We start from the raw sequence: 13,310 nt of genomic DNA, 5'->3' as shown, positions 1-13,310 counted from the left end.
GAGAAGGAGATCCAGATAACTGAGCGACGGCTTTCCTTAGATCCACAGTTAAACAAAAGATCGTCCCTTGGCTCACTAGCTACAGTCTCCTCCCCATCCATTCAGCTGTAAATCCGACCGTACAGTCAACCCCGAATGGGGTGAGCAACGATGTACCTTCCCTCTCTGCTTTAATTGAAGATCCTGTAACTTCACCATCAATACAAACGATCGCTGTAGCCATCATGTCTACTAGAGCAAAGGCTAGGTCCCCGTATAGAAATAGTAGTACTAACCAAATAAATAAAGATCCAGTAGTGAAAAGGAAGCGGGGAGGAGGACCTCAAAGGCCCTGCATGGCAAAAGTCCAGAGGTCAAGTAAAATCCATGGCCATGCCATAGCCACAGAGGTTACTACATTGGATATTGTCCAGGCAGCCTCGGATTTCAGTTTTGTTTCTATGGGTGGAAGCAATTTGAAATGCGAATAAGAAATATGGGAGAGACATGAGAATTCAATAAAAATCATGTTAACACCCATTACGGATAGGTTGACCAGGATAGAGGAGCAATTGACTCACTACGAAATCCTGGCAAAGACAGGTTTTGCTTCTCTTGAGTGACTTTTTAATCATTCAAAAACACCTGGCCCAAATACAAAAAGCCAGCTGGGGAGTATGGTTTCTTCCATAAATATGCCTATCACCCAGTCATCAAACATAACAGCTACGAAATTAAAAGTGTCAGGGATTGCAACAAAAACAGCTGGAGTACCATCCAAAAAGCCAGCACGGGCACACAGGCCCGATGATGACCCAGGGATTCAATCCAGTGAATTTGCTCAATCTATAGTGTCTACCCTGTGCGATGGCAGGGATATGATAGCACAAGCCTCAAGGGGGGATAAGAGTTCTAACAATTGCTCTATGGATACCCAGGCCAACTGTATCGATGGAGTGGAGGGACCTGGAGAAGTGAGACCCAGTGACATTACAACGATCCCTCCTGTATTCAACTTGCCTCCAGCATCTACCCCTTTAGTATCAGTTTTTTTAAAAATGGTCTTCCTCTGCGTGAAACCCAGTCTGAAACCACAGACCAATTATTGTGTAAAGTCTTGCACTGGTTGAATAATTGTCTTGAGGAGGCGGGCTTCTGGTATGAGATATGGCTAAACACATAATTATGGTCAGACGTATACCGTGGATCGGACCAACTATGAGGGAAGGAACTAGGGACTGTGTTGTCAATTTAACAATGTGCATGTAACAACATTTTTGCTTGATAATCTGGGCGGGATGTTAAGTAATCGCATGGGCAGGGTATCTATACTGCCGTTAGGGTACTTTTACACACTAGAGTATAACCCTATTACCACCTCGAATTGTCTGGGGAGGGGTAGGCGACCCCATGTACCCTTTGGACATGTAAACCGATTTCAGGCGGTTCCCCTATCCAATAGATTTGCTCCACTATCTGGCCTAGATTTATGTGATTGACAACGACCATCTACCCCAATACAGGCACCTTGTTGTTCTTATTCCCCCCCTGATGATGTAAAAGCAGAAAGTGGTATTGTCTGTGGGGAGACGGGGAATCAGCCTGTGATTGGGCGACCTGTCCAAGTGGATTCTGGGCCCCGCATCCCTCAGTAATTTCTGTGATTTCCTGGAATATAGCAGGCCTACTCAACAAGACGATGGCCTTGGACTGGTCAAGCTTTGTAGAGGGGTTTGACATTATTATCTTCCAGGAGACCGTGTCATTAGACACAATTTGCCGTCCCGGATACTTGACTTATGCTAAAGCAGCTATTGTAAACAAGAAGGGTAGACTCAGCGGGGTTTGACAATATGGGTAAAGCAACAGTCTTCCTATCATACTACCGAATTATCCATAGATAGACCAGATATTCTTCCTATTAAAATCTGCTCTAAGGGCAAGTTGGATCTGATATTAATCAACGTCTATTCGAGAGGGATAGTGGGTGGGAAAAGTTCACCAACCATTGCTCTCTTAGATACATTTCTGGACGGTCTATCAGGTTCGGGTGCTGTAGTTATAGTGGTAGACTTTAACTGCTCCTTCGAACCTCTGGATTGGATGATGGCAGCCTTAGGTGGAGGAGGACCAAATATGGGAGATACCGTCCCTCTTGTTGGCTCCAGTTAACAAATGGTCAGAGGCAGCGCTCCAAGTGAAAAGCTTTTCTCTAGGCTGAGGGATTAGAGCTACCAATGGGAGAACTCCCCCAGATTTAATAGGCTGTTCTACATACCAGAATGGGATCAGGAGTAGTAGGATTGATTATATACTCATAAGTTTAGAGCTTGGGTCTAGATTAATGGATATGGTGGTATTTCACAGACCGGAGTGTGATCATGATCCCTTACTACTGACCCTAAACAGGAATGGATTAGATCAGATCCCTCAATTGTTGATATTGCTTCAATGATAGGAGAAGTTACTATGTCCCAAGACCGCAGCCGGTTAAAATGGGCGGTGGTTTTAGAGGACGAAGATCTTCTAAAGCAGATTAGATTATCCACGGAAGAGACTGTAGCATTGATGGGGTTGCAGATGACAAAAGGTAATAGCTCTAAGGACCTTATGAAGGCGCATGAGGGACATTACGCCAATCTAAAGCTTTAACTTACAAAAGCTAAGAAGCCGTTCAAGCCCCCCCCCCCCCCCCCAAAAAAAAAATCGGACAAGTGGTATAACGAGGAATGTGGAGTCGGGTTCCGACACCTTTCTAACGTAATTAGGCTGGGAGACTCCGCAGTTGTGAAAGTACCAAGGGCAAATTACAAGAAAGTCTCCAAATAAAGGCAAAAGAAGATTTTGATGAGGACAGATGGGCAGGTCTAGCTAATGCCAGTAAAGAAAAGAATTGGACTGGATTCTGGCAATTGGTTAAATGGGGTAATAGTACAACAGGAACCTCTAAAATGAATAATGTTCCTCCAGAACTTTGGGTCCAGTATTTTCGAAGCCAAATTGCTAGCCCTTGCAGTACTTGTACTAAGTACCCTGAGGTTATCTCCGAGGTAGCTTTACAATTCACCAAAGGAGAGATTGATAGGGTGTTAGACAGGGTCCCTGCAGGGAGGGCCCCTGGCCCAGACTGCATCCCGGCAGACCTCTATAAAAAGGATAGGAAGATATGGATTGAGTATATTTTCATTGTCGTAAATGCCATAGCCAATGGTGCGCCAGTACCGGAAACGTGGCGTGGGGCGGAAATTATTCCCATATACAAAAAGGGAGACCGTGCCAGTCCCAGCAATTATAGGCCAATAAGCCTAATAGATACTTTACAAAAAATTGCTGCAAGACTTGTGTTAGGTAGAGTTAATGAATGGATTATAGATCAGGATGTTTTAACTACCTATCAAGCGGGCTTCAGACCCCATGTCAGCACAATTGATCAAGTCTTCAGATTTACGATGATCTATTGGACCACAGTGATTTTAGCAGGGGGAACACTTTATGCAGCATTTGTTGATTTAAAATCGACATTTGATTTAGTACCCCGCCACAAGCTGTGGGATTCATTAAAGGAGGTTGGGATGCCTAAGGAAATTCTCGGCTTCATCATTAAATTTCACAAGGCAAATTATGCTCAAGTTAGGTGGGGGCAGCAGGGTGTATTAACCGATTCTTTCCCAGTTAATAAGGGAGTGCGGCAATGGTGTGACCTTGCCCCTACCCTATCTTCTCTATTCATAAACAAGGTGATTACATATTATTCTGATTTTCCTACTGATGCACCATCTCTTGCCGGTTCAAGGGTACCTTTATTAATGTTTGTGGACGATACGTTAATTTTATCTAAAACTCAGTTGGGTCTGCAACTTGCCCTTGATCGTTTTTTAGTTTTTTGCAATGACCATGAGCTCGTGGTAAACGCAGACAAAACAAAGTTCACTATATTGCATAGGCACAAATGTGTCAAGGGTAGGGTGGCATTGGACAATGTATTATTGGAACAGACTGATACATTCACCTATTTAGGGGTAACTATGGGTAGGAAGAGGAACTGGGCCTCCCATTTAGATGTCATAGTCTTAAGGCACAACCAGCTGGCTGGCACCCTACTAAAGGAACATCGATTGTCCCATACTAAACCTATAGGGCCAGCAGTAGATATCTATAATGGGAAAATTAAAGCTTCCATAATTTATGGTGCTGAATTCTGGGGGTTCAAAAATCTTTTACCCCTAGTACAATCGCAAAACAAGTTTTGAGATCCCTGACTGCTCTCCCTCAATCAACACCTATGAAGCCTTTACTCATAGATTTGGGCTGCACTTCTCTAGACGAGGTTGCAGGCTTCAGACCCCTAGCCTACTGGAGGAGGCTCTGGACCACCCCTGAATTGGCATTGTATGCGAGAGCATTAATGCACATCAGGAGTGCTGATCTATCATCAAAAATCAAATGGTTGGAGAAGAATAAGCACAATTTAAGGGAAATGGGGCTTGGACAATTGTGGGATGATCCGATTGGAAACATTTTTCCCAACAAAAAAGATTTTAAAACCCTCTATTGGGACATTGTCACAAAAAAGACCCTGTCAGCGGTGGATAGTACCTCGCTCACAGGCATCTTCTTAGAACATAAGTTTGCATCGAAAGCAGAACCATACTGGAATCACAAAGAAAAATTATAGGAAACTATTCCATCAATTCCGAGTGGTTTCCCTTCCTTTAAGATCCTTCGTTGCTAAATGGAAAAAGCCCATGAATGCCAATTGTCTTTTTTGCCATATTCAGGAAGAGACAGTAACCCACGTTCTCTTTGTATGTCCTGTTTACAAAGGCCCACGCTCTAGGTGGCTGAAGCCTCTATCTTCCAATCTTGGCACTAGATCTTGTATTACGGTTATATGTATCCTAACAACGAATTCACGCACAGATATTGTTATTGCTGTAGCGAAATTCTGGAGTTGATCCTGGGCTCTGAGGAGGAAAACAATTGGTGGTTGCTGAGGAAATAAATTCAGTGCCAGTCTGACCTAATCCAAATTGGCTCCCTTCTAGAGATTGAACGTAGGAAATATCATTTCCGATAAATTCTATTTTAATTATTGCTGTCAAGTTAGGATTTCGATATTGTGGTTTTTTTTATGTTTGAAAGCTTTATTAGAGGAAAAGCAGATATTACAATAAGGTGACATCGGCAAAATATGAGAAAAGGATATAGGATGGGATAAATTAAACATAAGCAACCAATATCACAATGAAAAACAAAGCATTTTGAATTATTTGACAGGGAGGAGGGGGGGAGGGGGGGAGGGAAATAAAACATGGTATTATCATAGAGAATGAATAAGTAAAAATAGAAAATACACTGGATGTCAATCAGAAAGTACAGTAGAAAACATCATATTTAGCAATTACTTGAATTAAGAACGTGTAGCAAAGGAAACAAGTATAAAGCTAAAAAATCACAATAGCAAAATTGAAAAATATCATAAACTACAGGCAAGAGCATATGTGTTCAGGGGGTTTGAAATTATCCGAGGAAAGTGGAGAATAAATCTTTTTGGCAGATTGATCTAAGTATAAAGTAAGAGGTAGCCAATAAAGTTCAACATTTCGGGAGGGTTTGCAGGAGGAAGCAAAGGCGACATCAAGTCTGTGTGATTGACATACAAAATTCCACCAACAATTTAGAGACAAAGTGTTCAAGGATTTCCAATTAGAGACAATATGCTGTAATGCAAGGGCTAACATAAGATCAAAAAGACCGCGAGAATGTGGAGGGAGATCTAAGTCTTCTGAAAGGCTACCGAGAAATACAAAAGAGGTGGAGAAGTGAATAGAGATGTTAAAAATACAAGAAAGGCGAGAGCATATCTGAGACCAAAAAATACGAGTTGAAGGACAGAAGAAGAAGAGGTGTAAAAGATCTGCAGAGGGAGCATTACAGGTCCAACAATTAGATACAGAATTGGGTTGAAAGCGAGAAATAGAAAGAGGAGAAAGGTATAGTCTGTGGTAGAAGAAAAATAGAGATTGAGTAAGAGAGGCAGTACGGGAAATCTTCAAGGATCTGGCCCATATTTTGTCCCAAAGAGAAGTTGGCCATGAAGAATGTAAATCTGTTTCCCAAGACAATTCCAATTTCGATTTGGGACGGTCCGGATCGGGGGCTGCGAAGTACCGATAAATAAGGGAAGCTTTAGGAATAGTAGAGAGGACGGTGAGTAGGGAGGAAGACGAGGCTGATAGGCTTTCAGAAGGAAGAGAATAATAACGATCTAGAATGGTTTCCATAAGGATGAGGAATTTCTTTGCAAAAGAAGGAGGGCAGTGGAATTGAGATTGAAATTTAGGAAATGAGCAGGGGGATGAACCATCAAAAAGATGATGTACCCAGATGATACCTTTCGCTCTCCATGAGGGCCATGCAATAGGTCTGTTATTTATTAATATGAGTGAATTGTACCATATAGGCAATAGTAGGAAGGATTCCTGAGAGACCGAAGTAGGGGAGACTAAAGGCCGTAGAAGAGAAGAAGCATGTTTGAATAAAAGGGGGTTAAGGCATGGGGCTTTAGAAGTGAAGCGAATTACCTCTTGTAAAGAGTATGGAAGCAATACCTCCTGTTCAACAGAAAGCCAGAGGGGAGAAAAAGGGGAGGATTCCTGAGATAACCAGCGGGAGGCCTGTCGAAGTGAGAAGGACTTGTGGTAAAGGCGAAAGTCTGGAAAGTTGGTTCCACCATTAAGTTTAGATTTACGTAGGTGTAAAAGAGATATTCGGGCCTTTTTCTCGCTTCCAAAGAAATTTGGACAACACAGAGTCAATGCGACGGAAATATGAGGTTGGGATGCGAAGTGGAAGCATGGATAATAAGTAGATCAAAATGGGGGCAATCATCATCCTGATGGAGTCAAGACGGCCCCACCAGGAAATAAATAGTGGGTTCCAAGAAGTGAGTAGTGAGTCTATTCTAGAGATGACTGCATTCGTGTTGAGTTGAATAGAAGAAGAAATAGAGCTAGAAAAAAGAACACCAAGATATTTAATTTTCGTAGAATTCCAAGCAAAGCCAGTGGCTGTGAAAAAGTGGGGAAGGCAAAATTTGGTTAAGGGAAGGATCTCTGTTTTGTCAGAATTTATTTTGTAACCCGAGACCAAAGAAAATTTCTCAAATTCATTTAATAAAGAGGGGACAGAGGTGATCGGGTCTGAAATAAATAAAAGGATATCATCAGCATATGCAGACAATTTAAGATGTTGCTTACCATACGGGAAACCAGAGATGGAGGGATTATTACGTATGGAAGTAAGGAAGGGTTCAAGCGCCAAAATAAATAAAAGAGGTGATAAAGGACAGCCCTGACGAACTCCACGTTGGAGTGTGAATGGGGAAGTGAGTTGACCATTGACGAGAACAAAGGCTTTGGGCATAGAATATATCAAAGAAATATAAGATATAAATTTAGGATTGAAGCCATGCCATTTTAAGGAGGCCATCAGAAAGGACCAGTCAACCCGATCAAAGGCTTTCTCAGCGTCTACTGAAATGGCTGCAAGGGGAATTGATAGTGAAGGGGCTTTACTTAAAACATTAAGGAAGAGTCTAGAGTTATCCGATGTTAGGCGGCCCTTAACAAAGCCACATTGCTCTTTCCCTATAAGATGTGGTAGGAGCGGGTCAAGGCGAAGAGCTAGTAATTTTGCAAAAATTTTATAGTCCACATTAACTAAAGATATAGGTCGATAATTTTTACAAAACTTAGGGTCTCTACCATCTTTAGGGATAAGGCATATGGTAGCATCCTGAAATGAGCCTTGGGCTGATCCAGTAGAACAAAAAGACTGAAAAGAGATAGAAGTTTAGGTAAGAGGAGGTCTGAAAAATGTAGGTAAAATTCAACTGGAAAGCCGTCGGGTCCTGGAGTCTTGCCTTTAGTGAGGGAGGATAGAGCAGTGGATAACTCTGAAATAGTGAGATCAGAATCAACGGCCGAAAAATTAAGGAGGGAGGTATCTGGTTGAGGTATGTTATCAAAATAAGAGTGAATAAGCTCTGGGGTGGGGGGTTTTCAGGAGTATATAAAGTCTCATAAAAAGAGTGAAATTGTTCTAAAATTTCCGCGTCTGTATGAAGAAGAGTATTAGAGGGGGAATAGATAGAGTCAATATTAGTCCGTTCTTTACGTGATTTTAAATAGTTACCCAATAATTTACCTGATTTATTGCGACCTCCATAGTATCGTGCGCTGCTCCGGAGGAGAAAAGAGGAGGCAGAATCTGTAGTAAGCTTGTTAAAAGCAATCTTAGCTTTAAGGAGTTCAGGAGACATAATCTTAGTAGAGGAAGTATAGAATTGATGTTCCAGCGATTTAATGTGTGCAAGGGTAACTTTACGTTTTTGAAGGAATTTTTTCTTCTTTCTAGAGACAAAATCAATAATAAAACCTCGGGCTGTGGCCTTAAAAGAGTCCCAAAGAATATGAGGGGGGTATCAGGTGTATAGTTGAGGTGAAAAAATTCAGAGGCGAAAGAACGAAAAGAGGAAGAAAAAAGAGGATCAGCAAGAAGAGAAGGGTTAAAACGCCAGCGAGAAGATTTAGGAGTAGGAGGAAGAAGGTCAAAAGCAGTGATAATAGGAGCATGGTCAGAGATAACTATAGGCTCAATAGAGGAGGATAGAAGGTGTTGAGATAGAGATGAAGATAGAAAAATGTAGTCCAAACGGGAGAAAGAAGCATGAGGAGGAGAGAAAAAGGAAAAATCCATAACATCTGGGTGAGTGAGTCTCCATGAGTCCACAAGATGAGTTTGAGTGATAGTGTCAAGGAATTGCTTATGTGGTTTGTGAGGGGAAAAACGAACAGAGGATCTTATCAGCTACACAAGTGGGCGCCAAGATGCTCTTTGGAGCGATAGTTGCGCGGTACAAATAAATCCTTACATTACATTACATTACATCTACGGTCTAAAAATGGGTCAACGATTTGATTACAGTCTCCACCTAATAGGAAAGAATCATCTTTATATTGAACACATTTTGCTGTAATGGAGGGCCAAAAAGAGGAGTCAAAACATGTAGGACCATAAACATTGAATACCGTAATTGGGATAGCATTAATGAGTAGTTTAGCCAAAATCCAGCGTCCCTCAACATCTTTTTCTTCTAGGACTACTTTACACTGGAGGCGTTTATGAATCAAAATAGCCACCCCGTTCTTTTTTTGAGAAGCAGGAGAGAATAAGACAGTTCCAACCCACAGTCGTTTTAGTTTTAAGGATTCAATATCCGAGAGGTGGGTTTCTTGAATAAGAACAATATCTGGATTGTAAGAGGAGAGGTGGGAGAGTACTCTTTGCCTTTTGATAGGGTGATTAAATCCTTTCACATTCCATGAAACAACTTTGAAGGTGAAAGATTATTAAACTGATCAAAATCGAAAAATGCAAAAACATACTGTACATTTAGTAATTCAAACTGTAGAGAGATAATAACCATAAAGATCATCAAAAAGGTAGAAGGAAGAATAGGTAGAGGATGAAGAAGAAAAAGAAAAAGGGAGAGGGGTAGGAACAGGGAAAGAAGATCAGGGAAGGAGGAAGAAGGAAGAAAAGAGAGAAGGCATAGAAGACAGTACAAATCCAAAAGGATGACTGTATTGAACATACCTGGAAGGGGAAGTACACACAAGGGGAAGGTGGGGAGGTGGTGATGCGTTACAAGACGGACGGACCAGGATCAGGAGCAGAACCACATCGAGACCGCACAAAAGGAACATAGGATGGGACAAAATGGTGAAAGGAATATCCGATACATATCCGTCTGGGGAAAAAAAAAGGAAAATATTGTTAACATACAGAACATGTGACGTAAAGTATAGGTCCAGAGGTTAGAAAAAGAAAGTAGATATATATAGGATACGCAAGAGAAAGATATTCAGAGAGAAGATAAGCAAAATGAGAAGGTTAGAAACTGAGATAAGGAGTATGGAAAGGTACATGAAGTCAGAGACAAACTACTAGAAGAACAAGACATGCAGACAATAAAAGTCAAATTTCAGCCACTGTTCGAAGCAGAGGAGGAGGCGTCCATCCCTTCTTCACTTTGCAGAAGAAGAAAGTTCCTTAGTTCTCCAGGTTCCTGAAATGACCAAGTCTTATTCCGATAGGTGACTCTGAGAGTACAAGGGTGAAACAAGCCATATCTTGCTCCCATGGAGCGTAGAGAAGGACGCATAGCCAGAAATTCTTTACGTCTGGAGGCAGTGACATTAGAGACATCTTGAGATAAGTAGACTCGTTGACCTTGCCAAGTCACTTGTTTTTTATTCCTCGCAGCTGAAAGAATCAATAGGAGATCCGTGTATTTCAAAAATAGGATGATGACTCCACGAGGTTTCGAAGAGGAATCCGTTCTTGCGCCTAGTCTATGAGCTCTTTGTATACTAATGGAGGTAGAAGGTGGCAGGTCTAGAAGTTTCGGCAGGAAAGTGGTAAAGAAAGACACTGGATTGTCACCCTCAAGATTTTCCGGCAAATTGTAAATACGGAGGTTGTTCCTCCTATTGCGATTTTCCAAATCTTCTGTGTGCTTTTGCAGTGAGAGGACAGTCTTTTCTAAGGTGGCTATACGTTGTGTGTTGGACTGAAGCTCAGGGAGGTGTTGTTCAACAGTAGAAAGTCGGGCATCCATATTCTCCCATTTGTCCTTTAAAAGCTGCATATCCGTACTTGTTTTTTCAATAAATGGACGCATTGCTCGCAGCTCCTCCAAAATTTGGTCAGTAGGGGAAGTTGAAGGATTGTCTTCTGGCGTAGGAGAATTTTGCTTAAGGCGTTTGCCCGCTGGAGCAGGTGGAGAAGATTTACTGGCAGTTGTATGAGCCAATGATGATTTTTGAGAAGTCATTTTTGTAGAGGAATTGGCTTTATTTGTACCAGATGAAGAAGCCACCGAAGTACTCACCGAGGGCGTAAAGACAAATTGAGGTTTACGTAGTCTGACCATAGAAATGAGTTCTTGTGCCACTAAGTAATCTCAATTCCCTGAGAGGCAACTAAAGGTGCGGTTGAAATGTTCCAGAAATACCTCCGGATAGAGGGTGAAGCACCATAAAGTACAAAATACTCCGAAAAATAGATGCCGATGAAAAAACGAAGGTATCTCCTAAGGAAGTGCTTGTAACTTATATGAGAGAGCGTCAGGGAATTAGAGCGAAAAAATATTTAGTGACTACAAAAGAGAGGGTGACTAAAATGGGAGCAAATGGAAGTGCGTCATGAAATAACTGAGGCGCATGAAAAATGACCAGAAAGTCCCAGAAAAAATTGTTAGTAGAGCGCCATGAGGAAGAGCATTTAGGAGAAAAAGTAGTTCATGGCTTTGAGCATGTTAAGATATGAAAAACACAGTTCTTAGGGGTGAAGCGCTGTGAAAAGTGCGTGTTGGCCGTGTCCTCCAATGTAGAATAAAAGAAGAGAAAAACGTAGCAAAAGAGTCTTTCACATTATAAGTATTGCTCACCCCTGAAATCAGCGTTGTGAGGGTCGTTGGTGCCTGGTGACACGTCGTGTAGCGGTAAAGCCTGGCAGCAGAGGCTCCGAGATTCGGGAAAGCCTCAAAATGGCGGCTCCGTGAGGGGCTGTGAAAACATCGCGAAGAAGAGCGAAAACGGCACCACAAGTGCTGTAAAGCCGCTCCGCCGACTCCGCCGACGTTCCGCTAGCCAAATCCAGCGACGGGGCTCAGGAGCGGTCCCGTTTACATCGGGGAAGCACGCCGTGAGGTGATCGATGCGGCGGAGCTCCGTATCTAGCCGGCCATCTTGCGCGGCATCCAAGCCACGCCCCCCGATATTGTGGGTTTAATTCTGTATTAAATGTGTGTATATAAGGTTTTTATTGTTTTATGACACTTTTATGTATGTATTGTGTCTTTTATTATTGTGAACTATCGAATAAAGACTAACTGAACTGACTCTGTAAATCAATAAGTTCCTCTGGACTCTCCTCAGAGTACTTATTTTAGTGCACTATCAGGCACATGCATCATTGTAGGAATTTGCATTTCCTAAATAGCGAAAATTAAGGAATCGCAATTTAGGAATTGCAAAATCCTATGCATCAAGAAATCCTAATTTTTTTTAGGATTTCTTAATTTTCGGAATTTGCGATTCCTTAATTGCGCATCGCAATTAAGGAATGGCATTACATTGATTCCTATGGGCCTAGAGGCCCATAGGAATCAATGCCGTTTTGCATTTCTATTTTTTGGAATTCGCAATTTGTTGATGCATTGCAAGGGTGCAGAGGGGGGTCCAAAGGACCCCCCCTGCACCCCTGAAATGTATTTTAAAGTGCATGTTTCACACACACATGTCCTAAGGACATGTGTGTCTGTAACATGACACTTTCCAAAATGCATTTTTGTGCTTTTTTAAAGAATTTCGCAAATTAACACGAGGGTCAACCTCGTGTTAATTTGCACTTCCTATTTCAAAATTCGCATTTTTAAAAAAATTGATGCATTGCATTTAAGGAATCGCACAAATGCGATTCCTTAAATGCATTCGCATTTTTAGGAAATGCAAAAAAAAGCGAATTTTGAAAAATTGTTTCATGCATCCCAAAAACGTATTTAGGAAGTGCAAACGGCCGAATTTACCGATTCGCACCGTTTGCACTTCCTAAATAGGTTGATGCATGTGCCCCTATATATAGAGCCAACGTCCTACAGTATGCCTCAATAAATATTAGTTTGTTGTAATTTCTGAGAATTTAGGAAGGCCTTCCCCATTATACGCTTCTCAAGCACAAATTAAGCATTCTACATTCAGAATCAATACACTTGTAGAAAACTGCTTTTCTGATCTTTTGGGCTGACTTAGTACATTTAAAAGAAATGTATTTTCTATTTCAGGCTGCACGAGGAATCTCCAAACAGACTTTCCAAAACTTGAAAGCCAATCTCCAAACCGAGCAGCAACAGAGGGCCGTAAAATCCCCAGAACTCACGACCCTGAGGGCAAAGCTAACCAAAGAGGTCGCACGGAAAGTGAAGCAGATGGAGAGAGGCGACAGTGTCTTACCTCTGCAGCCTTTTAAGGCTTCCAGTAAGTTACATGGGACAAGAAAGGGTAGAGAAACCTGTGGCCTGCAATGCTTCTCCAAATAGTTACCTTTCAAAGCCTGCTTCAAATCATATTGGCAGACATAATGTGGCACTTTGGCAGAAACATGAGGCGAAAATTATTAGTGAACTTCTCACATGAGGAAATGTACTAGTGGTGAAAACGAACCTGATGGAATGAGTTTGGGCATAGAGAATGTACAGAAAAGTG

The 13,310-nt window shown here is 41.8% G+C and overlaps 1 protein-coding gene across 3 annotated transcripts in view; it reads left to right on the top strand.

The window, feature by feature from the left end:
- DZIP1L (DAZ interacting zinc finger protein 1 like) overlaps nucleotides 1-13,310 on the top strand; it is a 764,020-nt gene that overhangs the window by 599,784 nt on the left and 150,926 nt on the right. For all 3 annotated transcript variants that reach the window (XM_086943917.1, XM_086943918.1, XM_086943919.1), the window contains one exon: nucleotides 12,890-13,082. In XM_086943917.1, coding sequence (XP_086800043.1) covers nucleotides 12,890-13,082 — 193 coding nt within the window. The remainder of the gene's footprint in view (nucleotides 1-12,889; nucleotides 13,083-13,310) is intronic.

Source organism: Lissotriton vulgaris, chromosome 11 (genome assembly GCF_964263255.1).
Source record: "Lissotriton vulgaris chromosome 11, aLisVul1.2, whole genome shotgun sequence".
NCBI lineage: Eukaryota > Metazoa > Chordata > Amphibia > Caudata > Salamandridae > Lissotriton > Lissotriton vulgaris.
This window is presented reverse-complemented; position numbering and strand designations above follow the sequence as displayed.